At 46.4% G+C, this 27,358-nt stretch overlaps 10 protein-coding genes across 10 annotated transcripts; 5 read left to right on the top strand and 5 right to left on the bottom strand.

The window, feature by feature from the left end:
- N7458_000262 (uncharacterized protein) lies at positions 1 to 612 on the bottom strand (the record flags this gene model as incomplete). Its single annotated transcript, XM_056903656.1, has 2 exons — positions 1 to 271; positions 509 to 612. 2 exons carry the CDS (start codon positions 610 to 612, stop codon positions 1 to 3), a joined length of 375 nt encoding a protein of 124 aa, XP_056771423.1.
- Positions 613 to 4,151: 3,539 nt separating this feature from the next.
- On the top strand, positions 4,152 to 4,739 carry N7458_000261 (hydrophobin family protein; the record flags this gene model as incomplete). Its single annotated transcript, XM_056903655.1, has 3 exons — positions 4,152 to 4,494; positions 4,541 to 4,632; positions 4,683 to 4,739. 3 exons carry the CDS (start codon positions 4,152 to 4,154, stop codon positions 4,737 to 4,739), a joined length of 492 nt encoding a protein of 163 aa, XP_056771422.1.
- Positions 4,740 to 8,337: 3,598 nt separating this feature from the next.
- Positions 8,338 to 9,504, top strand: N7458_000260 (uncharacterized protein; the record flags this gene model as incomplete). Its single annotated transcript, XM_056903654.1, has 3 exons — positions 8,338 to 8,452; positions 8,544 to 8,833; positions 8,914 to 9,504. The coding sequence occupies 3 exons, from the start codon at positions 8,338 to 8,340 to the stop codon at positions 9,502 to 9,504; spliced, it is 996 nt and encodes a 331-aa protein (XP_056771421.1).
- Positions 9,505 to 10,771: 1,267 nt separating this feature from the next.
- On the bottom strand, positions 10,772 to 11,677 carry N7458_000259 (uncharacterized protein; the record flags this gene model as incomplete). The annotated part of the gene is made up of 1 exon (XM_056903653.1): positions 10,772 to 11,677. The coding sequence occupies one exon, from the start codon at positions 11,675 to 11,677 to the stop codon at positions 10,772 to 10,774; it is 906 nt and encodes a 301-aa protein (XP_056771420.1).
- A 354-nt stretch (positions 11,678 to 12,031) lies between these two features.
- Positions 12,032 to 15,559, top strand: N7458_000258 (uncharacterized protein; the record flags this gene model as incomplete). Its single annotated transcript, XM_056903652.1, has 1 exon — positions 12,032 to 15,559. One exon carries the CDS (start codon positions 12,032 to 12,034, stop codon positions 15,557 to 15,559), a length of 3,528 nt encoding a protein of 1,175 aa, XP_056771419.1.
- A 20-nt stretch (positions 15,560 to 15,579) lies between these two features.
- N7458_000257 (uncharacterized protein) lies at positions 15,580 to 16,554 on the top strand (the record flags this gene model as incomplete). The annotated part of the gene is made up of 1 exon (XM_056903651.1): positions 15,580 to 16,554. One exon carries the CDS (start codon positions 15,580 to 15,582, stop codon positions 16,552 to 16,554), a length of 975 nt encoding a protein of 324 aa, XP_056771418.1.
- Positions 16,555 to 17,096: 542 nt separating this feature from the next.
- N7458_000256 (uncharacterized protein) lies at positions 17,097 to 17,892 on the bottom strand (the record flags this gene model as incomplete). Its single annotated transcript, XM_056903650.1, has 2 exons — positions 17,097 to 17,536; positions 17,589 to 17,892. 2 exons carry the CDS (start codon positions 17,890 to 17,892, stop codon positions 17,097 to 17,099), a joined length of 744 nt encoding a protein of 247 aa, XP_056771417.1.
- A 2,400-nt stretch (positions 17,893 to 20,292) lies between these two features.
- N7458_000255 (uncharacterized protein) lies at positions 20,293 to 21,541 on the top strand (the record flags this gene model as incomplete). The annotated part of the gene is made up of 6 exons (XM_056903649.1): positions 20,293 to 20,401; positions 20,475 to 20,597; positions 20,639 to 20,721; positions 20,776 to 21,144; positions 21,219 to 21,342; positions 21,420 to 21,541. 6 exons carry the CDS (start codon positions 20,293 to 20,295, stop codon positions 21,539 to 21,541), a joined length of 930 nt encoding a protein of 309 aa, XP_056771416.1.
- Positions 21,542 to 23,392: 1,851 nt separating this feature from the next.
- N7458_000254 (cytochrome P450) lies at positions 23,393 to 25,030 on the bottom strand (the record flags this gene model as incomplete). Its single annotated transcript, XM_056903648.1, has 2 exons — positions 23,393 to 24,670; positions 24,725 to 25,030. The coding sequence occupies 2 exons, from the start codon at positions 25,028 to 25,030 to the stop codon at positions 23,393 to 23,395; spliced, it is 1,584 nt and encodes a 527-aa protein (XP_056771415.1).
- Positions 25,031 to 26,484: 1,454 nt separating this feature from the next.
- N7458_000253 (uncharacterized protein) lies at positions 26,485 to 26,748 on the bottom strand (the record flags this gene model as incomplete). Its single annotated transcript, XM_056903647.1, has 1 exon — positions 26,485 to 26,748. One exon carries the CDS (start codon positions 26,746 to 26,748, stop codon positions 26,485 to 26,487), a length of 264 nt encoding a protein of 87 aa, XP_056771414.1.
- Between the last annotated feature and the right edge of the window lie 610 nt (positions 26,749 to 27,358).

The following is a 27,358-nucleotide window of genomic DNA, read 5'->3' as shown; positions in this document are numbered from 1 at the left end:
TCACCCTCCGCGTCCCTCACGCCCTATACGAGCTGTACGCTTCGCCACAGTTTCAAATCTCGAGGGATATTGCCGAGTTGACCGGGATAATTGGGTGGTTTTGGTACTGGTTTTGGCAGTAGCCTTCTTGCTAGGGGCCTTCTTGCTGGTAGCGTTCTTGGTGGTTTCCTCTGTGGCTGCTTTGGGGTTCTTGCGAGGATGGTTGGCTCGCCCCCTGGGGCGCCCAGACGTGGTCGCAGTGGCTGGGTCATCGATTTCAAGCACGTTGTCTCTGTTAAGAAGCTGGTAATCGTCTTCAAGTGAAGTGCGCAACCACCACTGTACGTGAAATTGATCCCTCGTGAGAGCTTGATAGGCTTCTTTAGCCACCAAGATCTCATAGATACATAGTAATCCGAGTGACTGCCGATGGTAATGAGTGCAATCTGCCACCTTACCCTGTTGGTGTTCCTCTAGTAGCCTAGCTACTATCAAAAGGGCTTTCGGGGCTATCCAGCCTAGGACTGACCGAAATAGTGCAGTTGCTAGGCGCTCTAGCACCATCTGGCGATCTTCCACAATCGATTGATTAATAGAAATATGCCGAGTAGCCACCGCGGTTCGAATCGCCATCATGACAGTCAATAAATCGCATGTTGACCATCTAATAAATCGCTTAAGATATGCATGTGCGCCCTCTACCCTTCATGAGGCAGTTTCGCCGAAGTGGAGGGTCTGGTTAGTGTAACAGCGAAGGAAGCGTTGCTTTACACCATCAACCATCCACTAGTCAGTGATATATTGAATCGCTTCTGCATAAGCCTCATAGGCGTATTCCTCTTTAAAGCTTTGCCATGAAGCCTCCATCTCTGCGATTATTAGTGCAAAGATGACTTTATTGAAGAGCTTCTTTGCGGAACTCCAGCACGAGTTTATTTCATCTCGGATATCCCCATCCTTCTTAAGAAGGAGATACTGTGCAATCATCGGTCGCAATCGAGTCTCAATGTTCATCTGTATATGCCACACACATAACAGAGAGATTATAGTAGGAAGGATAGTAGCAAGAGCGGCTAGTAAGCTCTTTGCATCGTCAGAAAAGATAGTGACAGGAAGAGGAATCGAACGCGTATACAGGAGATCTCGTAGGGTCTCTAGGACCTATTAGTAGGCAGATTCTCTCTCATAAGAGACGAAAGTGCATGCAATATAGAAGGTTTTGCCATTTGCTGACCTACTAACGATATTAACCATAGGCATTTTATAGCAATTCGTCTTATATGTAGCATCAATCCAAAGCAAAGAGGGAAATCTAGTCAGAAGGTTAAGGCCAGAATGAGATGCGCAGAAGACATGTTGTACCCGTTGAGAACCCCTATCCTCCTTCTTCCAAAAAATATCCCAATCTTGTAGACCTAAAAGAAGAGTAGAAGTAGTTAGCGGCCCTTAAGAAGTTGCTTTTGGGCGCGGTAGCGAAGATTCCGGAGATCTCTTGCGTTAAGGCGGATCTGGGCTTTATATGGGTCCTCCACGTCCGCACCAGGCTTGTGAAGCACACGCTCTTTGAGATTGGCTAATTAGTGGCGGCGGTGTATTAGGTGTGCAGCTGGTTCTGAGGCAATATGGCCACTATGAGAGGGGTCCTTAACGGTAAAGAACCACCCCCGGGGACCTTCTTCATATAAGCAGAGAATCGGCAGCCACACGCCCGAGAGGGCCTATCGCGAGAGGGCCTATTGGCTTGCTTCGAAGATCTACGGGCCTACCCGCTGCGATCGCAGTGTAACTGTACTGCGCGGCTATTTGAGCTCTTGACAGTGATAGCGTAGCCCTGCCGGGCAGCGAATTCGTTGAGGATCGCCCTAGCTTCCTTGCTAGTTTCGACCGGGATAAGCCAGTTGTTCTGCGGTGGAAGAAGGGTCATTTCTAGAATAGGAAAGAGAGGCTGTTTCGAAAACTCCGCGGATTTGAGCGATTTGGAACGATTTGGATAGGGCCTAGAAGGAAGAGAAAGTTAGTAGATTGTAGTAGACCCCGGGGGGGGGGGGGGTGAGTAGAAAGTAGTGGTGGAAGAAGGGGTTTGGTATGTAGGGGTAGTTGGTATGTAGATTGTTTTGAAAACAGAGGTCTACTAAGGTGGGTCACGTGATAAAGTAGCGGCAGACACTGAGGACAACCGCGAAAAGCGCTTATGTATGGGAATGTGCATACATAAGGGCTTGGCAGGATTTATGAAAATGTCGAAGGTTACTTTTTGGTGGGGCTCCCAATTAGGCTTAGTGTGTAGTGCGACGGTCGTGTATCTATCGCAACTACAAGCCATCTTCACCACCAAGGACAATGAGTGATATCTTTCAGCTTTATACCACACCTTGTTCTGGTGTGGGAATCTCTTCCCTTGGTTCAAAAAAAAAACCACCCGGCGCACATCTCTTCAACTACTTTTCGTTGGACGGGAAGCTCGATCTCTATTGAAGAAATGAATTAACGTAATTCCCGGCCGATCTGATCTGGACACCCGGCCGTCCTGGACACCCAAAACACTATAGTAAATGCGATATTTTGCAACTTGGTTTTTCAACACTCAAGGCTTAGTACTAGGCATAAAGTTATCGTAGTACTTAATATGTCTCTCCAAATACATTTACTAGGCTAATAAGAATTTTTAAGGCTTCACACTATGGAGATATATATCGGCGTCGCTAGACTGGAGCGTATTTTTGGTAACGCAAGTAAATATTAATTTTCCGTATACCTTAGTTATGCCATGCTATTTCTAATGCTAAGAAATGCTATACTATTAAAAATCGAAAAAAACTAACTTCTTGTTGTTGATATACTGTGACCAAAGAAATTGCATTTAGTATGATGTTTTGGGGTGTCTAGGACGGCCGGGAATTACGTTAAACTCCACGTTGCACATCATCGGCTTAGTAACAGATGAAATCACGATCCCACCGCGTACGCCTTACGAGAACAAGGGCAACACTATGAACATATTTTGTAGAAACGCGAGAACTTTTTAGCGGATCAAGACTTACAGTGAGGCGAAACTGCCCCCGCAACTCTGAAGTAAGGCTAAATGAACCCCTGTTCGAGCCACAATTACAAGGGCATTACTTCTAAGAGTCAGACTCAGATAACAAGGTAGTCAACTTGGAGAAAGTACAATGGATCGAGTCTGCGTTTCTCAATCCTTGTTCGTGGTTTAGGACCAGGACGCCAGAACGAGAGGGCAGGGACGCCCTGCTTATCGTTGGCTAGGATTGGTTGCACGTTAATCTCGCGAAATCCCTTCCAAGGGTTAAACATTTGAACATGTCAAACGTCAGTGGCTCTTGTAAGAGCCCTGCGATAAAGAAGACATCCTCAAAAGAAAGACATTGCACATTACTCCGTCCTAGTAATCTGATCCTACCCTGGTCACATGCCTTGGTGACTGTGGTGCTTGAAAGTCTTAGATGAGACCCATCAGTCGAGCGTGATTGACTGAAGAGAGATATCTTCTTGACTCATTCAGAGACAATGCTCTGAAGACTCACTCGCCAATTATTAGGATAGAAGGTATGTTCGATATTCGGAGGATGGCCTGCGCAGCAGCGAACAACAGGTCCGATATCCAGACATTGTCCATAAATTATGATGATCCTCAAATATATCCCTCTCGCCAAGGTAGTAACAATTTGCTTCCTACTGAGCCAGACAGGGAAAAACTTCGATCAGCAACCCTTGCTGATTGGAAAATATTGGGAGGTCTGGCGAGATTGCTGAGGAAGCTCTCTCACGAACAAGGAATTATACAATTTAACCTTTAAGTCTACTGTATAATTGGGGTCCTATGGGAGCATTCTTGAGCTTGCGCTGCTCCAAGAGGTGGAGGGTTTCAAATGATTCGCCTCCTGTGGTTTCCTTGCATATCCAACATTCCGGACGGAGATTGGGCAAAATTCTTCAGTCTTAACACAAAACAAATAAAGGATGTGGGATAAATTAGCTAACTAATTACGACCCACTGACTATGCCATGAGAGAGTATAAAAGAGTAACCAATTATCACCATCGGCATCTTTTGTACTGCACGAGCACTTCCTCGAATGCGTTTCATTCCTCAAAAGCTCAGCCTACTTCTGTCTCGTTTCATTGAATCTCTCGCCTGAATTTGAACCCATCGAAATGCAGTTCGCTCTCACCGCCATTCTCAGCCTCGCTGCTACTGTGGCTGCGTTGCCACCTGTTGGCCCCTCTGCAGGTGGTGTTGGTAACGCCAATGGCGTCGGTAACAAGGGAAATACCCAGATTCGATTCCCTGTTCCCGAGAACATGACTGTCAAGCAGGCCCAGGCTAAATGTGGCGACCAAGCACAGCTCTCCTGCTGTAATCATGCGACCTACGCTGGAGACACTACTGATGTCAACGACGGCATTCTTGCCGGTACTCTTAGCCATCTTGTCGGTACTGGTTCGGGAGCTAGCGGTCTTGGTCTCTTCGACCAGTGCTCACAGCTTGATGCACAAGGTCTGTACAACCTTACTTATCTCGAGAATATACTAATATCTTGTAGTTCCACTCATCTTCGCTCTTGGCGTGCAAGACTTGATTAAGAAGCACTGCCAGCAGAACATTGCCTGCTGCCAGAATTCGCCCTCCAGTGCGGTGAGTAAATTCCTTCTGTATCTTGCATCAGGTACTAATCGATCACGTAGAGCGGAGATTTGATTGGTCTGGGACTGCCGTGTGTGGCTGTCGGAGCTCTAATCTAGTCGGAGAATCTGCATTTGCACTGGGGTTGGCCAGACTTGGGGAAGAGAAGGCAACCTTTCACAGCAAGGAATGGGATCTGTCGAGGCTTCCGATATGGAACCAAGGATTGGTGTATGGTTGGCGGCGGCTTACGTTTTATATAGAAGTCTCAAGCAGACAACAATTACAATTTTACTTCTATGCATCTGACAATTACATTGAATTACCACTGTTGTTCTAAATCCAGCCCTCGTAACCTTGGATATACAATGAGCTATGTGAACCTCCTTCGGCCTCGCACTTTGCAGGGTGCCTGTGGATCACACATGTTCTGGCACACTTTCAGCCAAGGCCCCTATGTTCATTTGCGATGTTATCGAAATACAGACGATTTAAGAGAGGGTACTTAACGTGAGAAAATGAGGACCTTTTCGATATAGTAACGAGAGAATGGCCTAGATTGAGTCCTACCTATTTTTAAACGTTTGAAAGTAATATGTGGGGGATAGCTGGGCTCCAGTATTGTAGGTAACTCGAGTACTTTGTTAAACCGCCATACGGCAGCTCAATCTGCCCCCTTGTCCTTCGCGCTCATTTATTTTCCTTTTCATTCTTAGGAACCATGCCTTGAAACAAACGAAGGAAGAGGGAGGGAAGCATCCTGGACATGACTAGAGACTGGGATTTTTCCGGATGTAGGTGGCCTGCCAAAAACTTGTACGGTAAAATCAACTTGAAGACGCAAGTTCCCAGACATAATACCATTTTTCCCGCAATCCATCAATCTTCTTCCCTTGGTCTGCCCACGAAGAGACTTCATCTATGTTTCTGCATATTCCGGATAGTGATAGTACATACGCGAAACTTTCCGCATTATCAGATCGCAGTCAGGTTACGCCAAATTTTTCGGTTTTCAAACGATTAAAGACTACCTAAAGCGTAGGTTTTGATATACTCTAACTACGGTTTCTGTCGGCAGGTAGCACCCTATGTCATCATATAAGGGGATATACTTCTTCTGATAGTGTTAACACCTCTTGTAAGAGCTATTATGAGTGAACACCAGCAGGTGAATAGCACGGTTGATCGATATATATCTAAGAAAGCTAAAGATGTAGCCCATGGAGCATTTTTGGCCTATTGGATATATCATGTGACCGTGCCAACCTTCTACCCCACTATACGTACACGAAATGTTGACAGTTTCGATAGTAAATCTAGGCTAATTATAACGCGTTTCTTATAGCTCGTCGAACTAAGCTTCTCCCCGTTCCTACTCCTAGTTTTTCGATACTACTAAGTAGGAGGCGGAGCGTTTTTTAAAGTAACTCCTTTGCCTACTACCTAGTAACGAGGATTATATTACTTAGACTTTAGGGAAGCGAGCCTTTTTCGATAGTTTTTCGGAGGTAGTTCGCGAGGCTTAGGATAGCCTAGATTCGGACGATAATAGTAACGCCTCTATTAGCGGCGATAAGCTAGCGGGGTAGATAATAATCGATTTCCCTTTATCCTTAGAGGAGATTTAAATTAAATAGAAGGGCCGGCCGAGGAGAAAAGGGTGTGTGTGCGTATGAAAGATTATGTGGTTAAATCGATGGTAAATACTTTAACTGGCTTGGCAAAATTCAGGCACCTTGGCAGAAATTCAGGCACCAGGTGGTGCCGCAAGTATTTTGCGGTGGTGCTAACTGCGTCACCCTTCTTTTATGAAGGTCAGAGGCCTGAACACCCCCTCTCTCTGTACACCCTTCTCTTTTATACAAACTTCTAGGCCTTCCCCCCATGTATATAAGGGTAATCGTAAGAGGTGGTTATTAGAGGGTCTCAAGAAACAGCTTCTGTTACCATTTCACCTGGTGCTTTTCTCCTACCTGATTCGCAGGCCATCTACCCTGACTAGTAGATATGTGAGCAAGCGATGCTGCGTAGGTTGGTAAAGAGGAAGATAAATTAAAGATGATTAAATAAGATCGATTAATCTTTCTTCCTCTTGATTGAATAGGAAGGATAAGTTCAATTCGGCTTAGAATCATAAGATGAGAGAAAAGTAAAGTAGGACTGAAGCTTGGTTGATTGTATTGAATCTTGCTTGTCTGTGTTATCCGTAATTATTATCTTGGTAGAGAAAGCAGGGCATATTTATAATCAGCTTGTCTCTTGCATGTGATCGTTCTAGATGATGCATGATGATCTCATGCAGACAGATCTAGATGCATAGTGATCTCATACAGTAGCTGTTTGATCGGTGATTGCTTGATTGTACGATGTCATTGACTGTAGTGATGATGTAGATCGTGTCATTGACCGCAGTGATGATGGTATAGCATAAAGCTTATAGAGATTCAGCCATCTTGTATAGGCCTTATGAATCTGGCTTGATATGCTGCATGACGGTTTAGGCATCTTGCCCTATATCTCTTAAGATAATTCCATAACAGTATCTAGGAATTTATAGTATAAGAAATAGCTATTTAGTTATAGTACGATGGAAAGTAGTACGACCTAGAGGCCGTTGAGATCCGCGAGGCCCGCGGATCATTAGTATATAAACCGCGTGCTAAAGACTTCTGAGTATTCAGAAGTCTTGGTGGACGGTTTGGCCTAGTGGGACTTGCTTCCTTGTCTTTTTGCTGATTGGTCTATGATTCCCCTGGTTGACGCGGACCTGGGATCTCAGACGCATAGCCAACAATTACTAATTTAAATCACTTTGATTAGGGAAGTAGAGTAGTAGACTATATATTAGGTTACGGATAAGTTTAAATAAATTTTCCTTATCTATATCGCGTTAAACTGTTCGTATATACACCTCATTAGTTAGAATCTTTACTATATCCTTAAAGAAGAGATATCTAAGACTAGACTAGACGGTTATAATAGCTACCGTAAATCTATTTTCTAGGGTTAGCTCCGACTAGGAGAAGACTTTAGCTCCCTAAAGATAAGGGAGAGAGATAGGAGGGTAGGTAAGAGGGAAAGTTTAGCGGAGGAGCTACGTTAGCGCTTTAGGGGCCTTTAGGGCGATCAGATGAAGAATAGAGAGCCTTCAGGGTATTCAGGTGGACGGGCCTAAAGGGGCTGAAGAGTAAAGGGGCAAGGGCATCCGTCCCGACGAATCAACAAAAACAGGTGAACAAAAACATACAACAGCCAGGATTCGCATGTGGTCACCCACCATACTACTAACTGGCCGGCGTGTGGCTTAAGTACGGCTGAGCGGACGGGAAGCCCTGTTCTCCACACCCTATGGTCGTATGTGCTATTATCAAGATAAAAACAAACTATATTTCTAAATTAATAGTAGATTTTACTTGACTGTATTGTGGGACACGTCACCCCCTGCAATGATAGAATAAATTCAGGTGAAGTTACGCACTACCTGTTTTGTTAAGGTTACTATAACACTACTAACAATGAGAAGCCGGTGATCGGCCCAGTTTCGCTCCGAAGTGCCACGCACATCCGACCTCCCGGAAAAGCCGAGTTCCCCAGCCCGGGGATTTGCCGATGATCAAGGTTTATATAACGCGTGCCCCTCCATAGCCTTAAGCGATAGATTTATGCCTGCAGAACATCGCTACCCAGAGCCCACATAGACTCGAAACATCTCCCACAATGTCTCTCGAGAACCCTCTCACAGTCCTCTACAAGGAGGTTGACGCCAGCAAAATCACAACGGAGCTGTATCTCCCGCCTAACACCTCGGCTTCTCCGCAAAAGTATCCTGTTGGTGAGTCTCCCTTTATCCCTGCAGGAAAATATATCTTTATGTGCACTGTACTATCAAGTAGTTGCGTCCAACGATACTGATACAACTCCAGTTATTGACATTCATGGCGGGGCTTTCATGCTTGGCCACTCTCGCATGGTCTCCCTGCCGCAGGTCAACGACTGTCTCGAGCGCGGCTGGATAGTGCTCGTTCCTAACCACCGACTATGTCCTGGTATAAACCTGCTAGAGGGTCCTATGCAGGATATCCGCGATCTGCTATCATGGGTGTATGATGGGCACTTGGACACTGTTCTCAAGGATCAAGGGGCTTACCGCGCAGATTTGGAGAACGTTGCTGCTTTCGGAACATCTTCGGGCGGAACTCTCGCACTGGGATTGGTGAGTTAAATGAAAATCTGTTTCATTCAAGAAGGCCATGTTGTCGACTCTATCTTGATCCATACCTAATCTGGACTCAGGGTTTCAACGTCCCCAAGCCTGCAAAGGCCATTTTATCTCTTTACGGTGCCGTGCACTTCACAGATCCCCTCTGGACCAAGCCCTTGCCCCATGTCGCAGGTAAATTGCCTCCCAATCTGTCCGAATCCTTCCTCAACAAGGTCTACGACCAGAATCCTATCCCAACCGACAGCTCGGTATCCCTCGAAGGGCAGACTGAATCTGGAGTCTCCAAGGGCCCCGATTTTTCAAAGCCTCGCGACGCTTTCGCATTCACGCAAATCGCCTCGGGAACTGTGCTTTCCGCAATCTACCCGGAGTCAAAGGGCAGTGACCCAGACTTCAAGAAAGTTGATCCTGTGCAGAATGTCTCAGCTAGCTTCCCGCCAACATATATTGTCCATGGACAGGCAGATACTATGGTGCCAATTGAGCTGAGTCGCGAGCTTTTGAAGAGGCTACAGGATGCTGGGGTACAATGTGGAATGACGGAGGTTCCCAACGAGGAGCACACTTTTGCGGCGATGATGAAGGTCGGGTCGGAAACTTGGTGGTTGCAGCGGCAAGGCTTTGACTTCTTGGAGGGGATCATTGGGAAGGGCCCACAATGAATGATGTTATGATTCCTTGGGAGTAGTACATCGATACAGGAATATAAACGTATCTTTTGCTGTACGGCTTGCGTATAAGTTTTGCCTGCACATCGTATGACAGTTCATTCAATTACTCATAGAAATTAAAGCGTGCATGACCACAATTAACAACCTGCCGAGTCCGCAGACGCTTTCCCCGGAACCCTATTGTCATAGATGATCGATTTTGGAAAACGATATCGTTTGATGGAGGAGACAGAAAAGTAATCTAAGACAAAGCAATGCATGCTTCTTTCGGTCGATTTGAGATCGCTTTACAAGCACTTCTTGAGTATTTCTTGAGTATCGAATTTTGCGGCCCGAGAGAGGTATATGCTGATGTAATTACTGGAAAGCTGTGGACCCGTTTGTTTTCATAAGACGTAGTGGACGTTGGAACGCACTATCTCGATCGGAAGCTTCTTTATCCGCATCCTTTTTTGAACCTGTCCTAATCCGAGGTTTCCCTGCCACCATAGACTCAAGAATTTCACATAGTTTTATCTTCCCGTTTTCTGCGATTAAACTTCCAGAATGTCTGGCTTTGAAAGACAGTTTAGATTTTTCTTATGGGAGTTGACTAGAAGAAGCCTGAACGGGAGAAAGTGCATAAAAGCTACAAAAATAGAAAATGGAGTGGACGTCGTGTTATTTTCTGCGAATCTTTTTTTACAGAATGCTCCGGCTCATATCACCATAGGGTGTAGTAAGAACATGACTTCCCGTCCTCTCAGCCGTACGTAAGCTACATACTCTGCTCAGCCAATTCTTTCTACACCCTTTTCGTTAAAATGGCAACGAAAGTGCTACTAGGGTGAGTGTGAGTGAGATAAGAGAGAATTCTGGAGACTGGAGACCAGACTCTCACCCCTATAGTGATACGAGTAAGAACCCTTCTCTGAATGGGTGCTCCTAAGATTACGTAAAATAAGCGGCTAGCAGGTTGATGCCTTAATAGACCGAAAAGAAGGAGTAAAAACAATTACTCCAAAAAAGGAAGGCCCGAACCGCGATTCGAACGCGGGACCTCTCGCACCCAAAGCGAGAATCATACCACTAGACCATCCGGGCTCCGATAAGAACAATCTGACCTTTTACTCTAAATATGGGAAGAGAGGACGGCCCAAAACTCACCACTGAGCATCAACATCACATGTGGTGTCATTCAACTCAGAGTGATAGCCGTGCATCGATCATTCATTTAATTGCTCAGGCCTCAAAGATACTTTTGGGTAAGTAGGATGCTCTAATTTAGCTGAAACTCTCCCGCCTCGTACATTTGAGTAGTGGTTGGATCCTCGTCGTCCTCATCAACAAGAAGAACACACCCCTTCCCTATGACATCTTCCTCGTCAGAGTTTGGCTCTACTTCACTTTCATCGTCTCCGAAAGTTAGATGATGACCTTTGGTTCGCTTAGCCTGCCCAAAAGCTAGCGTCTTCTTTATCAAATGCGGAGCATTCCTACTGAACTCCCGTTTCAACTTGACCTCGCAGTAAGCAATCGCGAAAATCTCCTCTCCCGCTACATGCATTGTGCACTGGGCGCGAGTTCCATGTTCATTTCCAATACTCAATCCAACGTCCAATCCAGCTTGAGTTCCTATTCCAGGTATACCTGTGATATCGCCAATAGGGATGCTAACTCTGGCCCCAGTAGAGTGCTTCTGAGCCTTCGTGCGCTTCCACACGGCCCCAGTGACTGTGAGAAACCCAACGACGAGGAAACCCTTTCCTCTGGCCTTCTGCAAGAGGTTGGCGACATCCCGAGCATAAAGCTCATCAGAAATCAAGCGGTCAAAATACTGCGCTGGATTTGCTAGCGTATATCGTTTGACCGACTCGCTCTGTAGAGAGACACTTCGCTGATCCACATGAGAGAGATTTAACCCAAGGTAGGTAGTTAAGGTTGACGCAATATCGGAGCGTTGCACATTTGTGACGAAGTCCTGCCTGGACGTGGAGATATAAGGCTCGGGGAGAATATTAGGAATGATATCGTTTGTGTGGTGGCTTGGTTCTTCAGTGAACAGTGGCTCTGAGGGAGCAAAGTGATGGAGTGGAAGCAGTTTATCCACCACCACCCGGCACAGCATCCGATTGATCTCCTTGGCTGAAATCGTTTCATCAAGGAGAAAATATCGGTTCCTCATGCTGTTGACAAAGCTGCTGATTTTCTGTGGTAAAAGGTTGCAGACTTGTTGGGACGGAAGAGGAGGAGAGCTGAATAATGGAAGGATGCGGCAATCAACACGAACACCGAAAGTTTTGAATCAGCACAAACGCCACGGCGCTTATCGGTTGGTAACAAGAAACGTGGTGCCTAACCAAAGTTTCCACTATAAATTAGTGCTTATTCGTGCTCATTAATGAAATTCCATATGGCAACTCGAACTCGCGACAATTCTGAATCTTCACCAACGTATCCCCGACCGTTGATGATCACACACGATGATCTCGAGCAATCAAATACAAGTCACAATTAAAACTTGCGATAAAGTCTTGCCATGCGATGCAGAAGGCAAAATTGGCTGGCTTGTCGATATTTCCATTGCCATGCAGTGATTGCTCGAAATGTCGAGGTGTCAGATCCTTTGACTTCGGAGGAGCACGTCAAAAGCCGTTGGTACTTAGAGCGATTTATTCAGCAGAACCCGTATGAAGAACTTGAATCTCGAGAAGCGCTACGGCTGTTATCTGTATACGCTGCCAGCATTCTGGAACAGTTGCAGCTCAGAAGCCTTGTTGAAACGCGGGTAAATCTGGACACGAATACGGAAGAAGGCTGGGAATTGGCGATTGAGGTGGTCGATTCTGAAGCAAATTCTCATACAATTCATCAGCTTTTCTGGGAACTTTTGGAAGATCCCCAGCTTTTTAACGCCGACTTCCAGACTGTTACGGTTGTCAGATCCCTAAAAGGTACTGAGAATCCAAGGCAGCCGATACGAGAGGTCGCATTTAAACAGCAAGAATCTACAATCAATATTCTGCTTGTGGTGGCTCGAGACACAAATAGAAATGCCGCTCTCTACCACGATATCAGCCCATTTCTCGCGACAGATATTCTCCTCAACATCAAGCGTGACCTTGAGCGGAACCACAGGAGAGTCCACATGAATATCGAAATTGTCAGGCCTGGCACCCTCAAAGCATTCGAAGATCATCTGGCGGCTTCAGAACGTCAACATGGCCCGGGATACTTCCACGTCGTGCATTTCGACCTCCACGGCAAGATTGGCGCTCGGTCGGGAGCGCTGGAAAAGAAAAAATACGCGTTCCTCTACTTCTCTCATCCTAGCGAGGGGAGAACAAAACCCGAAAGGGTACAAAAAATAGCGGCGATTCTGCAGCGGTACCAAGTACCTTTCGTTGTGCTTAATGCTTGCGAGTCTGCTAGGGCTGGGATGGGAGATGATGCAAATATCGCAAAAGTATTTTGCAAAGGAGATATCCGAAATGTGGTGGCGATGTCATTCAAGATATCCAGCTCTGCTGCTTCAATGTTCCTCCGCGAATTCTATACCAGTCTTCTTGTCACCGGTTGTTCATTTTCAGCCTCGGCCCGCAGAGCACGAACATTGTTGAGATGCTCACCAGAGCGCAGTGCACGCTTCGGACTACAAAAACCGCTCATGGACTGGTTTGTTCCTGTCGTATATGGCTCTGTCGCTGTTTCTGTCCTTCAAACAGACCGTCCTGTGGAGCCTCGGAGTAGCCCTCCATTGATTGGTCGGGACTTCGATGTTCTACGATTTGAGCGATCGCTGATACAAGAGCGTCTTTTATATTTGTACGGCCCCCGAGGTTCAGGGAAATCGAGCTTTGTTCAATATGTGTCCTCTCTGTGGCAAGAGACATCTCGTGTTGAGGCGATTCTCTATCTAGACATGGCCGCGGAGAAGATGGAAAGTCTGACAGATCTTATCCGCATCCTCATAAGAAAGCTCTCCGAGAATCTAATACGAACAGGTTCAAAGTCCGTTGTGAGCGCACATATACTGGATGTATGGTTAACAGATAAGGCTGGTCTCGTGGGGGGTTTTCTCGATATTTTGAGAAAGGTACCGACCTTCATCATTTTTGATAATCTGAATGTGTCCCACTCGGACACTTTGAAAGGTGCTATGAGCAAGTCTCTCAAAGCCATATTCAATAAGCTTGCCAAGACCCTGTTTGACTTTGTGCATACCTGTCCTCGAGATCAGCCAACATACCTTGTCCTCGTTGGCTGCCGATCATTTTCCTGGGCTCAGGAAAAGCTTGGATACAGCGTTTCGAACGGAGTATTCGAGCTTCCGGGCCTCGAGATGGCGGATGCGATTGAAATGATCCAGGGAATGCGCGGAAAAAGTGATGTTGCGGGCAAGGAAATGATCAGTCAAGATATGGACGGCCTGGAGTTGATTATCAATTTATTCCAAGGGCTGCCTGGAGCCTTGAAGTTGCTTGAGGGCGTCCATGTCCCTCTGCATATTTTGTATGACAATCTTCGCTCTTTGCCGCGCCGGCATGGAGCCATAGACATCCAAAGCGGGCCACACTTACGGGAGATTTCTGATCTGCTAGATGATGTACCAGATTATTGCCAGCCACTCACCTCACTCTTGGGTTCTTTCTGGCATGAAGGAGGTTCTGCAACTGTGATAGTGACATTGTTCCCTTTCTTCCATCTCCGGGCCCATGGCAGCAGCTTGCCACTTGATGATGAGTCAATTTCAACATTACTCAGGATCTTTGAGTCTCTCCAAGATCTTGGGTATATGGATCAAGATGACGATACACTTGGCAGAGCTGGACCTTCGTCAATCCATCCGATGCTGTCTATCTACTCGCGACTGCCACATACATATGGACGCGGACATTCTTTACCCGGCCTGACGGAAGGGGCAAAGACAGAACCCTTTGGAAACATCTCTGATCTCGCTCTGGGGCCTGAGTGGCTTGAACTTTTCGTGACATCCGTGGTGGGAACTGTGCAAGTTCGTTGGCACGCTCGCGTCGATCGGGGAGGACCGTCTGATCACCTTTATGAGTTGGGAATGGCGAATTTTCCAAACATGCTCAATTGTCTCGATATATGCATTAACGAGAAAAGTGATCTTCCACTGGTATCCTGGCCGCTCAAAACCTTTATACGGATTGCGGGGATCGTGTCGGATGCGGCCTCGGTTGTTGAATTTCGGCTATTTGCTCAGACCTTTGAGATTCTTCTCGATGCCTTCTACGATTCTCTCGGCTCGCTTGAAGTTCCAATTGAATACCAATTTTTTGCCAGCTCTGCCCACATGTTCCTCGTTTCTGCATACGCGCGTCAGGGCATGTCGTCACCGGAAGTGACAATGAGACTGGTTGATCGCGGACTCGAAGTATTCAAGGCAACAGAGAGCAAATATGGCTTGCCTTCGAGCCGTGGAATGCTTTTTGGCTCGGGTTGGCTTTACTTTATGGACACATTTTTGAATCTGGAATTGGGTGCGCTGCAGAAAGCACGGAGCTCCTGGCAGCAGGCTCTGGAATTGATGGCCCTGGCAGCGGACGATGAGGCGAATGAGACAGGCACCAGCAAAAGTGATATTGAAGCGATTAACGTCGATGGTTTTCTCGATGGCTTATTACGAGCCGTTAATGATATGGGCACAACGCAAAGCAGTATGGATGAGTTGTCGACTCTAGAAATTGCTAAGGTCATGTATGAGAAAATGAACGCCATTAAAGCGTACATGGAAGATCTCATGTCCGGTATGGAACAGAATGCAGAACCAGGTCACAGCAATAATTTGATCATGGGACCAGACCGTGAGATGCTGCAAGTACTGAACGAATTATCCACACGCATTGACTGTTTCTATGAGCGCCAAGGCCTCTCCCGACAGACGCCCCGTTTCATTCAAAATATGCTAGACACAAACGCTGAAGATAGGTTTGGCGAGATGAATATGTTGTCGCGTTTGGAGAGGATGGAGACATCGGCAGACATTGGTGACTGGAGCGACGTAGGGGAGCAGCATCTGTTCTTCATCACAGCTGGTTGATCAACCTCGACATTGAGCAGATGAGGGCTCATGTCGACGCCGTGCTGGATATCTACAGCCGCTCGCCTACCTTCTCTCGTCAGTTGCAAGGGATGCAGAGATTCATGGAGTTCATGACTACACGGCTACCGGATTCCAATATTTTCACTCCGACGAATAGACCGCAAACTGGCATTCAAAATACAGATGACATGGCCTGGGATTGGTTTCTAAAAGCCCTTACTGAGATGGGAAGTGAGTCAGAGGATGCGGCAAGGTTACATGAACAGGTTCTCCAGCTACGAGCAGAAGGCATCACACCGGTAGAAATGGATAAGGAAACACACGAAAAATTGGGTCAAGGGTTTCTAAAATCACACAGTATTGGTCTTCAAGGAACGGTGAAGAAATTCAACGAGATTTTCGAGCTACGCCAACAAATAACCAGCGCAACCGAGGCTCGTGACTGGGACAAATGCCTCATACTCAACGACCGTATGTTGAAGATTATTGCTGAATTTTTTGGAGGGGAATCAAACTTCTCCACAGTTTGGCAGGAAATTCGAAACGCGCACACTTGGATGAAAGTGTCTTTACCTCTCCTTGCTCAATTCGATGAAGCAATCAAAGATCTCGATCTTGCTCTCACCAGCCGCATCTTTGCCTCTTTCACAGATATCGCGAAAGAATACCCGCAGCTTGGTTCTGCAGATGAGGTCATCAAGGCGGACGAGGTCATAAAGGATATGCGCAAAAGGATGCAAGCGCTGAAACTTTTGAATTGGACGTCCGAGTTGGACGAACACCGAGATTCTTCCATTGCAGGAGTTTCAGAACTTAGCGATGATCAAAAAAGTGAGCTTAAAGGGATGCTTGATGAGTTCTGTGGGTTGTACGAGGCCGACCAAGCCGTTGAATTTTCAAGAATGTTCAAAGAGGCCTTCGGGGAGTATTCCGGGTGGTGTGAGGATGATCCGTCTAGCAACCTCCCCAGTATACTTCCTCCAGAATCCTAGATGGTGTTGGATGGGCTAGTCATGTGGAGTTGGGCCAGTATGTACGGAAATCCGGCGATATATGGGGTTGGTCTATGGGTATGTTTGATATACTGTTTTGTACAAATTTCTGTTCGAACAATACCGGCTTGCAAAAATAAACTGCGTCACCTTTATTGGTGATATTTGAATTCTCGTCTGCGCAAATATGATGCCTGGGCCACTCGGCCAGGTCGCATGTTCATTACTGAAGGTTTTAACATCTATAATTTCTAACTGAAATTCTGGAATCTTGTTTTCTAATAATATTCTAGCTATGAGGATGGCTATCCGTATTTAGTAAAAGTGGAAAATTTTTTGAATCTTTATTCAAATAGTTAAAACAACAGAAATTTCAAACTCGAGTGTTATAAATGCCAATTCAAATCAACGAAGACTATCATCCTAGTCAAATGTTGGCCTAAAGTCATATCTCACGCAGCTGTAATCAATGGATCCACCAGCACCGCCATTGTTGCCTATGTCATAGGTCAGTATCTATCTCTATAAGTGGAAGAACAAAATCACTCACACTGCTGCCAATCATCTAACAGGAGCTGCCAGCACGTGTTGCCAAGGTTGTGCGGTTCTCCGAAGGGGAAACGGGCATCTTGCTCAGGTCCTTCGCAGTTGTCAATCCAAGACATGGTAAACTGCAGCTTGGTGCCTCCATATGTTGATTGCAACTGAACAGGTGCAGATCCTTCCTTCAGCATGGCTTTGTCGTCGGAGATACCAGCACAGCCTGTGGCGGCCATGCTAATATCTGATCCACGAACATCTCCATGGCCTCCGAACTGATCCGCAGTATGGCATTGTCTTGCTTGCAAGCCATGCTGCTCAAATCCAGGGTCAGGCTTTGGCTTTGGCTGGTCGGGAACAGTGATCTTGTAGCTATAGCTGGCGTCACAGTCGAACGTGGCACTGCCTTCTAGTTGAATAGAATGGCTGTCATAACCCTCGCCTATTCAAGGTGTTAGAATGGATCATAGGGTGAGTCAGTGTCAGAGACATACATTTGGCAATCATGGATTTGAAAGTTGCTTTGCAGTCGGTCTTGCAGCTCTTCCCTGGATCGAACTCGAGGTGGAACTTATAATTGTCATAAGCAGAGCTTGAGACATCCTTATTTGTCAAGTCTTGACTGAGCTTTTTGCTCATATCCCCACCGCAGAACTTATCCGCAATCTGTTGCATGAACGAAATGTCCACGTTGACTGCTTTGCTATAGTCAGTGCTGGAGCATTTGATCTCCTTCGGTTCATTTGGTTTGTCGCCCTCTCCCTCGTGATCCTTAAGATACTGGGCCAGTTCAACCATGATCTTTTCGCTTTTTTCCGTCTGCGACTTGGATCCGAGGGTGAAAATGAGATTTGCAAGATCGTGACAGGCGCAACCATTATTGGTACCCTGGAACAAGTTAATGTCAAGTTCACGAGTTTGAGCAAAGAAGAGGGAGAGTCGTACGGTTGTACATTTGCCGTCCTTCCCTGCACAGCTTTTGTTACTGCAGATGAGTGCCTCCTTCTTTGGGTCGGGGCATTCGGCCTTGCACTTGCAATCCTTGTAATGGCCCTGTTATATGTGAGAAATCTGACCAGCAAATCAGGAAATGTAAATGGATAACGAACAATGGTACAGGTTCCCTTATCCTCTCCCTTGCACCCGTCGTCGGAGCACTTAGGCTCCTTATCATCTGCAGGGCATTCCTCTTTACAAGGGCACCCAGCGTTGTCACCCACAGTACACCAGCCCTCCAAAGCTTTACAGTCTTTGCAACTAGACTTGGTGTAGTCTTCATTGCACGGAGTCTTAGGGTTTGGAACTCCTGCTGGAGGAACAGCAAATCCAGGCGGGGGAAGTGGGAATGGAATGATAGGTGGGAGACCCGTTCTTCAGAGGACAAAGCATTAGACTTGAAAGACTTAAAATTAGTAGAAAAAAGATAGCAAGCTTACCCAGGATTGCCTGTCTCTTCTGATATGCATTCGCAGATTAGACCGCAGCCTGTTTTGTGGAGTTGCTTGCAACGATAGTACTCGAAGGCCGATCCCTGGGCTCTTTCGTTGTCGCAGAATCCTTTCTCCTTAGTATCACCGCCGCATTCCTTGCACTTCTGAAGTTGTCTGCCCAGGCATGGTCAGATATGGGGCCTCATTCATACATGCTTGAAAATGATTTGAAGTATCATCAAGAAATAACATACTTTGGACAGAATGCAAACACATATTGATCACCAGGTGCAAGCCCGCGCTCCTTGACTAGGGCTTCGGAGTCTGCAAAGCCTTGAGGACTGGCCCATGAAAGCTGGGTTGCCAGCCCCAGGACTAGGACAGACTGTAGAAACTGAATCATCTCTCTCGAAGCACAAAAGATGATAATTAGTTTTGAATAAGAAAGAGGCGAATGAATAGAGTGAGTTGGGTTGCTGGAGGGCACCACTCCAAGATATAAATACCTCTCACGTTTATTTTAAATAACTGGTCGATCCATGATAGTATGATCCCTCAGGTTCATCCAACTGAAGTCAGACCCGACAAGGCATTTTTTCCCAGCCCCATTCCGTTAGAAAAAGGCCGAACGTCAGAGCGAAAACCTATTTGGCCCTCGGAAGCTGAGAGTTGGCTGGTAGATGTTTTTGGATTCTTTCCATGAAATCCCCAGTGAAACTGCATGCAAAATACTTCCCGACCATGCAGGGCAATCTTGGCTTACTGGAATCAATGCCAAGTCCGGCCCGGTGCATATGCACAGCCGTGCAGAGAGGTGGGATCAAACTTGGTGGCACGCCTGACTAGATTTGGACCCTGCAGCTCCTGACGATGGCCCCAGATTTAGCGGTTTTGGACGCTGACGTCTAACGATAGGTGGCTCATATTTTGAAATATCTAAATAGGTTTGGACCCTGCATATCAGCATTAGGTGGTCTGAGCTCGTAAAGATTTGGACCCTAAGCCTTATTAATACTTGAACAACACATAGAAACGCTTTTTATCTGTCAATAATTCAGCCCCATTAAAGTATACTTGATGTCGGATTTGAAAGATTCATACTTCTTTCATGATTCGGTCGAATGACGGCGGTATCACTTGTTTTGGCCCCTAGAGTATAGTAAGATCTTGGCGCAACAGTTTTGGAAGGTAAGAAGTTCAATGTGATCATTCAGATAGAAGTGGCCTCCAAAGATCAGCACTAAAAGATTCCATATCGTCATGAATAGCTCAATAAACCCTAGAAACGTTATTTTGAGGCCCAAGAAGAGGTGACTGTCAGAGCTGAGCATTGTGGCCCCTTGGTTACATCTCAGAAAGGATAACTGAGCTTGATGGATCATTCCTACTCGCAGACATGTGATCACCACCCGTTAAAACTGTGATTTTGGATGAATCCGAGTATCGGCTTCCCCGAACAACTACTATCAGGTGGAGACGGCCCCTGAAGTCAGGTTGTTAAAAATACCGCATACTGCAAATGACCCCCGTCAGATGTCGACAGTAGCTAGCTCAATACTTGCCAATACATACTGAGTATCTAGAGGAAACCACATTTCAGGATTTGCATTGAACATAACTGGGGCTATGCAAGGCTGACTCGCGCTCACTCAATCCAACTTTCATGCCACCAGGGGACACTTATCAAATTCCGAGCTCTTTTAACACATTTAAAAGCTGGTCTGAAGCCCTCGATTACTTCAAAAAACAGCAATTTCACTACTTCGTGATGGCTGCTATGGCTACAATGGCATGGTCCAAAGTCATGCTTCTTTTATCCTTTGTCTTGCTACAGGTCGCCTGGGTAGATGCTTATTCAATCGACGAATCATGCAATCGTCAGTGCGCTGTCCTTTCTAATACTTTTGCATATACTCACATTGGAAGCAGCAATCAGAGCCACTCTCATAGACGCTGTCGGAAAGTCGATGACATTGGCAAAGGATGCACAAACTGCATTGGATGGAAATGACCCAAATGTTAATGAGTTGAAGGGGTGGTTCTTCGCCGGTTACCGTCTTGATCTTGTTAAAGGTAAAGTTACTAGACATTGCATCTCTGAATTTTATTAACAGTCTTGCTGTTGACAGATATCTATAAGAACGTGCAAGACTTCGAGACTTTGAAAAATGTGGATCTAAATGATAACCATGACCCAGTGAGTGATAACTGAGGACGAAGAACTTCGAAGAATTACAGCTTACATATCAAGATCCTTTACTGCGACCTGTCTCGGTATGAAGAAACCCAAGCCGAGGGCGAAGACGGAAAAGAGACTACATATCTTCTTGACAAGACCACCAATCTCCTTGTGCCAAAGTCGAAAGAGTATGATGGATGCAAAACCGGCGACACTGTTGCTTATCGGTCAGCACAATTGAAGAATGGACAGCTAGTCAAGAACTCCATCCAGCTCTGCCCTTGGTATCTCACAGTTCTTGGCCATTCAGCCTATGCGACCATTGATGCTGTGACCAACCACAAGAATCTTAATGACTATAACCCGAAGCGTCCGCCCTCGGACGGGGAGCCAAACGCCGATGTATTTGGTAGTCGACTCGACGTTTCTCTGTTGCACGAGGTAAGAACAGCCCCGTTCCTTTTCCAGAGCTCCGTAGTGAAATTCCAGTTCTTGGCTAACTTCTGGCTTTTAAGTTCTCACATGCTCTTGCCGACGATAAGGGACATACCGAGGATTGGGAATACAGATGGGCAGGCTGTATGTCAGCTGGGCCAGTAGGGTGCAATAACGCGGAATCTATCTCGTACTTTGCGATGGGTAAGTACTTGCCCATGTTTACCCTCGAAATTGCACCACATGATACCTTGCTTCATTTTACTAACTCCTCCATGTAGGTGTGCAACTGCTCAACAAGAATGCTTATTTCACCAAGGAGGGTAATATGGCCTTGTTGAAGAACAAGCCAAAGCCCGGAAAGCGAGATGTACAAATGGTTATGAAACCCTGGACTGGCTGAGGCTGGTAATTGTGGTTTAGCTTTTTAACACTTCAAGAGTTGGGGGAAGAGACATTGGATTATATGGCGGTGAAAGAATACATTTGAATTATATCTCATTTTGAAATCGATTGGATTCAGTTTTTATAGGATTTTTAGTTCCCTGTCATCGTTGAGAAAGTTAGGTATCATCCACGAGCCGCAGATGGAAGAACTCGTTCATCGTGCAATCCGGTACCTATATCAAAATGCAGATCGCCATGTGTGCTAGGACATAACTATATTTCCGCCATACCCTTTGGTGACCAGACAAACCTGTCAGGTAATGAACAATTGATGAATAATCTTTTCGGTCTATAGTAGCGTTTTACTGGACTCTCAGTTGGTCAATATTTTATCTAGAGAAACAGGAGCAGCACGAGACCAGATTCTTGGGACCGCCGAGTTTTGACTAAAGTATCAAACGAAGTGCGAAGGAGGGGGTTTTGACTACAGCACGTTCACGTAACATCCCAGGCATCCAGGACACAATGCAAGACCATATATGAGATTCTCAAAGTGGGCCACCGCTCAATATCTCCGTGCCAAACTCTGGTTTTCCAAAGACGGGATCGTTGTTCCTTACCAGGGAGAATGGTGCCCCCAGTAAAAAGGCCTCCGAGCCTTCGCTTGCTGGCCATGTTACCTCCAACTTGAAATTTCTGATCTCAAGATCCATGAGAGGCTCCAAAATCCGTGCTTCTTGATGGATAGTCACGTCTTGGTCCAATTTCACCCAAACTTGGAGCTCTAGGAGCCTCTTCATGAGCTTTACAATGTCCCATATTCCATTCCAACAACTAAACCACTCTTCATCAAGGGCTTGTTCTCTGTAATATATGCCATGCAAACATGAGATTTCAAGGAATCGAATTCCGGTAAAGGCGTGAGATAGTAATGTAGCTTTCAGATGCGAGAGAATCTGGAACCTGGGAAACGTTCCAGCTTGGAGATGAATAGTATTCTGGGCCCATAGAACCTCCACTGATTCAGAGTAACTAGCATCCATAAAATTAGTATCTGAACGTCATGACCAAGATATGGCTTATTGGGTCCATACATTTGTCGACACGTTAATAGAAGAGGAAGTCGTTTATAGGTGGCTGGCTCTTTGCGGTGGCTACCGCAATGACACCATGAACCATCTTCGTCATTGTATTGTAGGAAATGAAACTTTTGACCTCTCTCTGAACATAGACAATGCCGTAATCTATGCCCGTGTGTAGATATAAACACGATGACTTTACCACCCAAAATGAGCTCGTAAATTTGTGCTCGGATTTCTAGTGGAATCGTCAGCAAGGAACTGGTTTTGGTGAGTTTCTGTTCCATGGCGTTTGGTGTGGCAGATGTGGCAGATAGCCCTGACAAGTGGTGAATAGTGAGAATGTGGTTACCGTCATGCGAGTGGCACTGTCATGACTATGGAATTTAGGCTCTGCTAGTCGGTCTGATGACAAGCTAGCGTTTGGGGCACTGCGGGGTCGTAGTGTCTGATCTCAGCGATTCTTGGGGGCTGGTTCAAACTTGGAGCTTGCCAAGAAGACCGTTGATAATTCCGCCCCAATAGCTGAACTGCAGTCACTTATATATTATTAGAATTGGCCAGAGTCACCAAATGACGTCACTTTTCATATACTGAAGTATTCTCAGACTCCGTCCCAACCCGTGAGGCCCTGACGCCCAGCGTGCATACTCGTGCCTGCAAGTGCAGTTACAAAGTTCTACTCACTTCGATGGAGCTACTTGCTCCATAGCGCGTCTTTGGAAGCTGAGGTCTTCGTGGTGAATTTGTATGACTACGTTAGAGAAAACAAAGGGAAAAAGGGCCAACTACAGCTTAGCAAACTCTGCCCCAATTTGGTTGAGCATCGCCTCGTGATCCTCGGCATAAGTGACACCGCTCTTGGCAATAACCTCACGCACCCAAGGCCCACGAGGGTTGAATGAAGCCTTAAAAGGCAGAGCTCGCATAACCAGACCGTAGGTGCATGCAAGAGGGTCAATAGAGATGGGCTCGCCAGTCTCCTCGGACAGGCCAGCCTTGATGTCGAATGACCACAGCAACTGGGCGACTACAATCCAAATAACATTGCGAGCGAAATGCCGACCAGGGCATGTCCGTCTACCATAACCAAAAACGGCTGGAGGTAGAGCTTTGAGAGTTTTGCCGTCGTCGTCGATCCAACGATCCGGGATGAAATCGTCAGGGCATGGACCAAATAAGGCCTCGTCTCGAGAGATCATCCAAACGTTGGGAACAATGACAGATCCCTTCGGAATAGTGTACCCATTGTAGGTAACCTCCTCCCTATTCAGGTGAGGGACGCCCTCGGGGCCAGCGGGCCGCCAACGGAATATCTCTTCGACGATCGCAGTGATGTACGGCAGATTCGGCTTGTCCTCTGAGGCTGGAAGACGATCGCGTCCGACAACGGCATCAAGCTCTTTGCGTGCCTTGGCAATGAATCCCTGATCTTGCGTTATACACGCCACCACAAACCAGATCAAGCTGTCTGTAGTACCATCCAGCGCGGCGTCAATCATGGTACCAAGTTCAAATGCGAGCTCATCCAAGGGCATGTTGAGGTTATCTTTTTCAATAGTTTTTTTGAGATGTTTAGAAATATTCCACGCTTCTGAGTCGAGGCCCCTCCGAAAGTTTCTGTCGCGCAGATCATACTTGGTCGTATAGTGTTTCTCTGCCTTCACCTTCCATGGGGCCAGGAAACCAGGCAAGTTATTGAGCACGGGAAATTGGTCAACAATATGCGCTCCAACCTGGATAAACTCGGAAAACTCATCGTTGAGTTTAACAACGGAGCGAAGTACTGGGTCGTCGTAGTCTTTGACCCGAAAGCCATAAAGCAATGTATGGATAATACTAGCGACGGTGCGCCGGAAATGTCCCTGAACATAACTTCCAGGAACACCTGCATTGTCCAGGAGATCGTGCATCAATTGCTGTGACTCCAGAGTCTGGATGGGAAGATAAGCAGCTGCCGGCGTCGCGTTCAAAACCGAGACCTGTAGCCGCTGATGCTGTCGAAATTGGTCGGTATAGTTCATCATGAGGATATTAAGCCCTTTCAAGGCCAGCTCCGTCGCCAACTAAAATTTTTGTTAGCTGGTGCAGCATGTGCGGGGTGAGGAGAGAGTCTTTACAAATAGACGAGGTCGGTCTGAAAATATGGCTCCACGCTTCGCTAGGAGGTCGTGGGCCACTTCAGAGGTCGACAATATGATGACCGGTTGTCCAAGCATATTGACGTGAACGATAGGTCCATACTTCTTGCTCCATTCGCGATACGTCCTCCAGCCGTGGGATTTCGGGGCTTGATGAACATTGCCAATGATCGGCAATGGCTTGGGGCCTGGCGGCAGCGGTAAAGACGAGGTTGATTTACGTCGCGCGATAACGTAGACGCCTACTAGCAGCCCAAAAATGGCTATCAATGTTGTTGAATGCATCTTGATTCTAGAGTTGGACGGGCGCCCAACCAGAACCAAACTGTTGGTGTTGGACGCGGGTGCATCACAGGCTTCCCGTCAGGAGCCGTTTCGCAAGCCTGGAGTAAAGCTTGTCGTTTGCACTGTGGTGATGCGCCTGGCGATGATTCGGCGCAAGATATTATGTATGCGAAAATGAAGATCTGGACTGAGCGTTGAAAGTGTTAGTCTCAGTGGGGACGCCGCAGGTTACCTCGCTGCCTCGTTCTATCTCCGTCAGATGACGCATGTCGGAAGCTGGGGGCCAAGTTGATTTGGGGGCCGAATTTGAACAAAGACCATGGTTCATTTATATCTGATATGTGCGCGCATTGAGACCCTAAGAACACGATTGTATCAAACTTGCATCTTGACCGATAGAGAATTGTAAAGTGATGCAAATTAACTTTCATGGGATATACAGACCTTGACAAGTTCTTGTCGGATATACAACCGGGAATCTCTCGCATCCTATCATACGATCCTTTCAAGGGTCCCCGAGGGAGTAGAATCTTAGTGGAATGAAGCATGTGCGCTATCATGTCACCGTATTCTCTGTACTCTTTGATCATTTCCTCTCATTCACGAATTTTAGTCAAGTCATCGCCCTGAGAAAAGTCCTTCAACAATGCCCGGTGATCAATTACCTACCGGTATTCCACTTGCCTGTACTTTCGTAGTTCATTTTCAATATAGATGATAGTGGCAGGAACTTCCTTGTGGTAGCAAATATCTTTGTTGTATTGAAGCATGCGTCTTTCCTCCGCTTGCTTGGCCCAGTTTCCGACTGGTTCCATGCCTTTAGCGCCCTCAAACGTCTTTTTGATGCGTTTCATCATAATCTAGGCATATCGATATTAAATACGAGCCTTGATATGATATATTTGTCGCAAATTGTTGAATTACTTGATGCCTCAATCTTGGCTGTGATTGGAAAAACTCATGAATACTGCGTCTCCAAACTGGTGATCAAACCAGACAGAAGAGAGTTACGCGAGGGTGAGTATGACGTGCACTGAAGGTAAAGCACTAGCCAAAACAGCCTAGCCGCGGCTCTCGAAGATAATTTATGTATGCTCATACTACCACACTGCACGATCGTTCAAATGACCCTGATGAGGATGCCGCAGCTGTAGCGCAGCCGAAAACTGTCTGAACTCCAGAGAAGCGGTACGCTGTAGTTATTATGGGGACAAGTGTTTGGGATAGGAAAAGAAATAAGAATTTCATTTCTTCTGGTTATACTAAACCACGAACCCGAGGACTGTGACCATAATCCATAACAAGCAAAAGTAGGACGATATGTGCAAAATGGGTCAAAAAGAATGCGCAAGTGGGCTTCTCATGGTGATGCACAGCGAGAAGACTCTACCACTCGTTAATCTCAGAGAAAGCAATCGTCATGTTTTTGGGTACTCTCAAAGTGATGCATGGTATCAGCTCATTGCGAGAACACCGAGACCAGAGTCTAGCATGCGCTTGATCTCAGAAGAGCGCTGCATGATCGAAGCAGTAGCAGCACGCTCCAGCCCAAAGACACGTATCCCGACCGTGTCAACACGAGAATCAAACGCAGAGACAAGATTCTCAATCGAAGCGGCAAGCCCCTTAACGGCATCGACGCAATTCTTCTCGATAGCTTTTAAGTACGTGGGGTTCTTCACACTCGGACGTGGCACGGTGTTCGGCTTCAGTGGCATATTGCTCGCAGAGAGCGGCACGAGTCATTGTACGGCAGTCGGTATTAATATCGTGAAGATAATACTCAACAGAGCGATCAGAACTTACGCGAACAGAGTCTCTTGGTCCATCATCTCGAACTACAGGTAGCAGAACTTGTATAGGAGCTGTGTCGTAAAGAGGATGACGAGGAACAAAGACCACATTGCGAGGCTTTGCACGGGGTGATTGAGAATATCTAGAACCCAACTCATTGTGTGGTGCGAGTTGCAGTGCTTGATGTGAGTTCACGGTGTGATAGCGTGGTGTGTGTATGGCAAGAGGATGTGTTGCGTAGAAGATGAGAAGACATGTTGGGTATTTAAGAGCGTGTGTTGTGGTAGTGAGAGAAAGGATGAGAGAAAACACGAGAAGGGACCAGGCAAGCAGCGTAGGATTTGGGAGGAGGCAAGGCGCGAGAAGAAACTATCACGAGGCTACAGCTTTTACGGCCAAGGTATCAACTCTAATTTTTAATATACGTGTTGAGAGTATTACCCGTTAATCAAGTGTTACTTGTACGCTGCTATAAGACCATGTAGGCAGGCTCAATGTGTCGACAGATTGAAGAGGAGCCATTCGTGGGCATAT

The sequence above is a fragment of the Penicillium daleae genome (genome assembly GCF_028827525.1).
Source record: "Penicillium daleae strain IBT 16125 chromosome Unknown utg000001l_segment0_segment0, whole genome shotgun sequence".
Taxonomy (NCBI): domain Eukaryota; kingdom Fungi; phylum Ascomycota; class Eurotiomycetes; order Eurotiales; family Aspergillaceae; genus Penicillium; species Penicillium daleae.
This window is presented reverse-complemented; position numbering and strand designations above follow the sequence as displayed.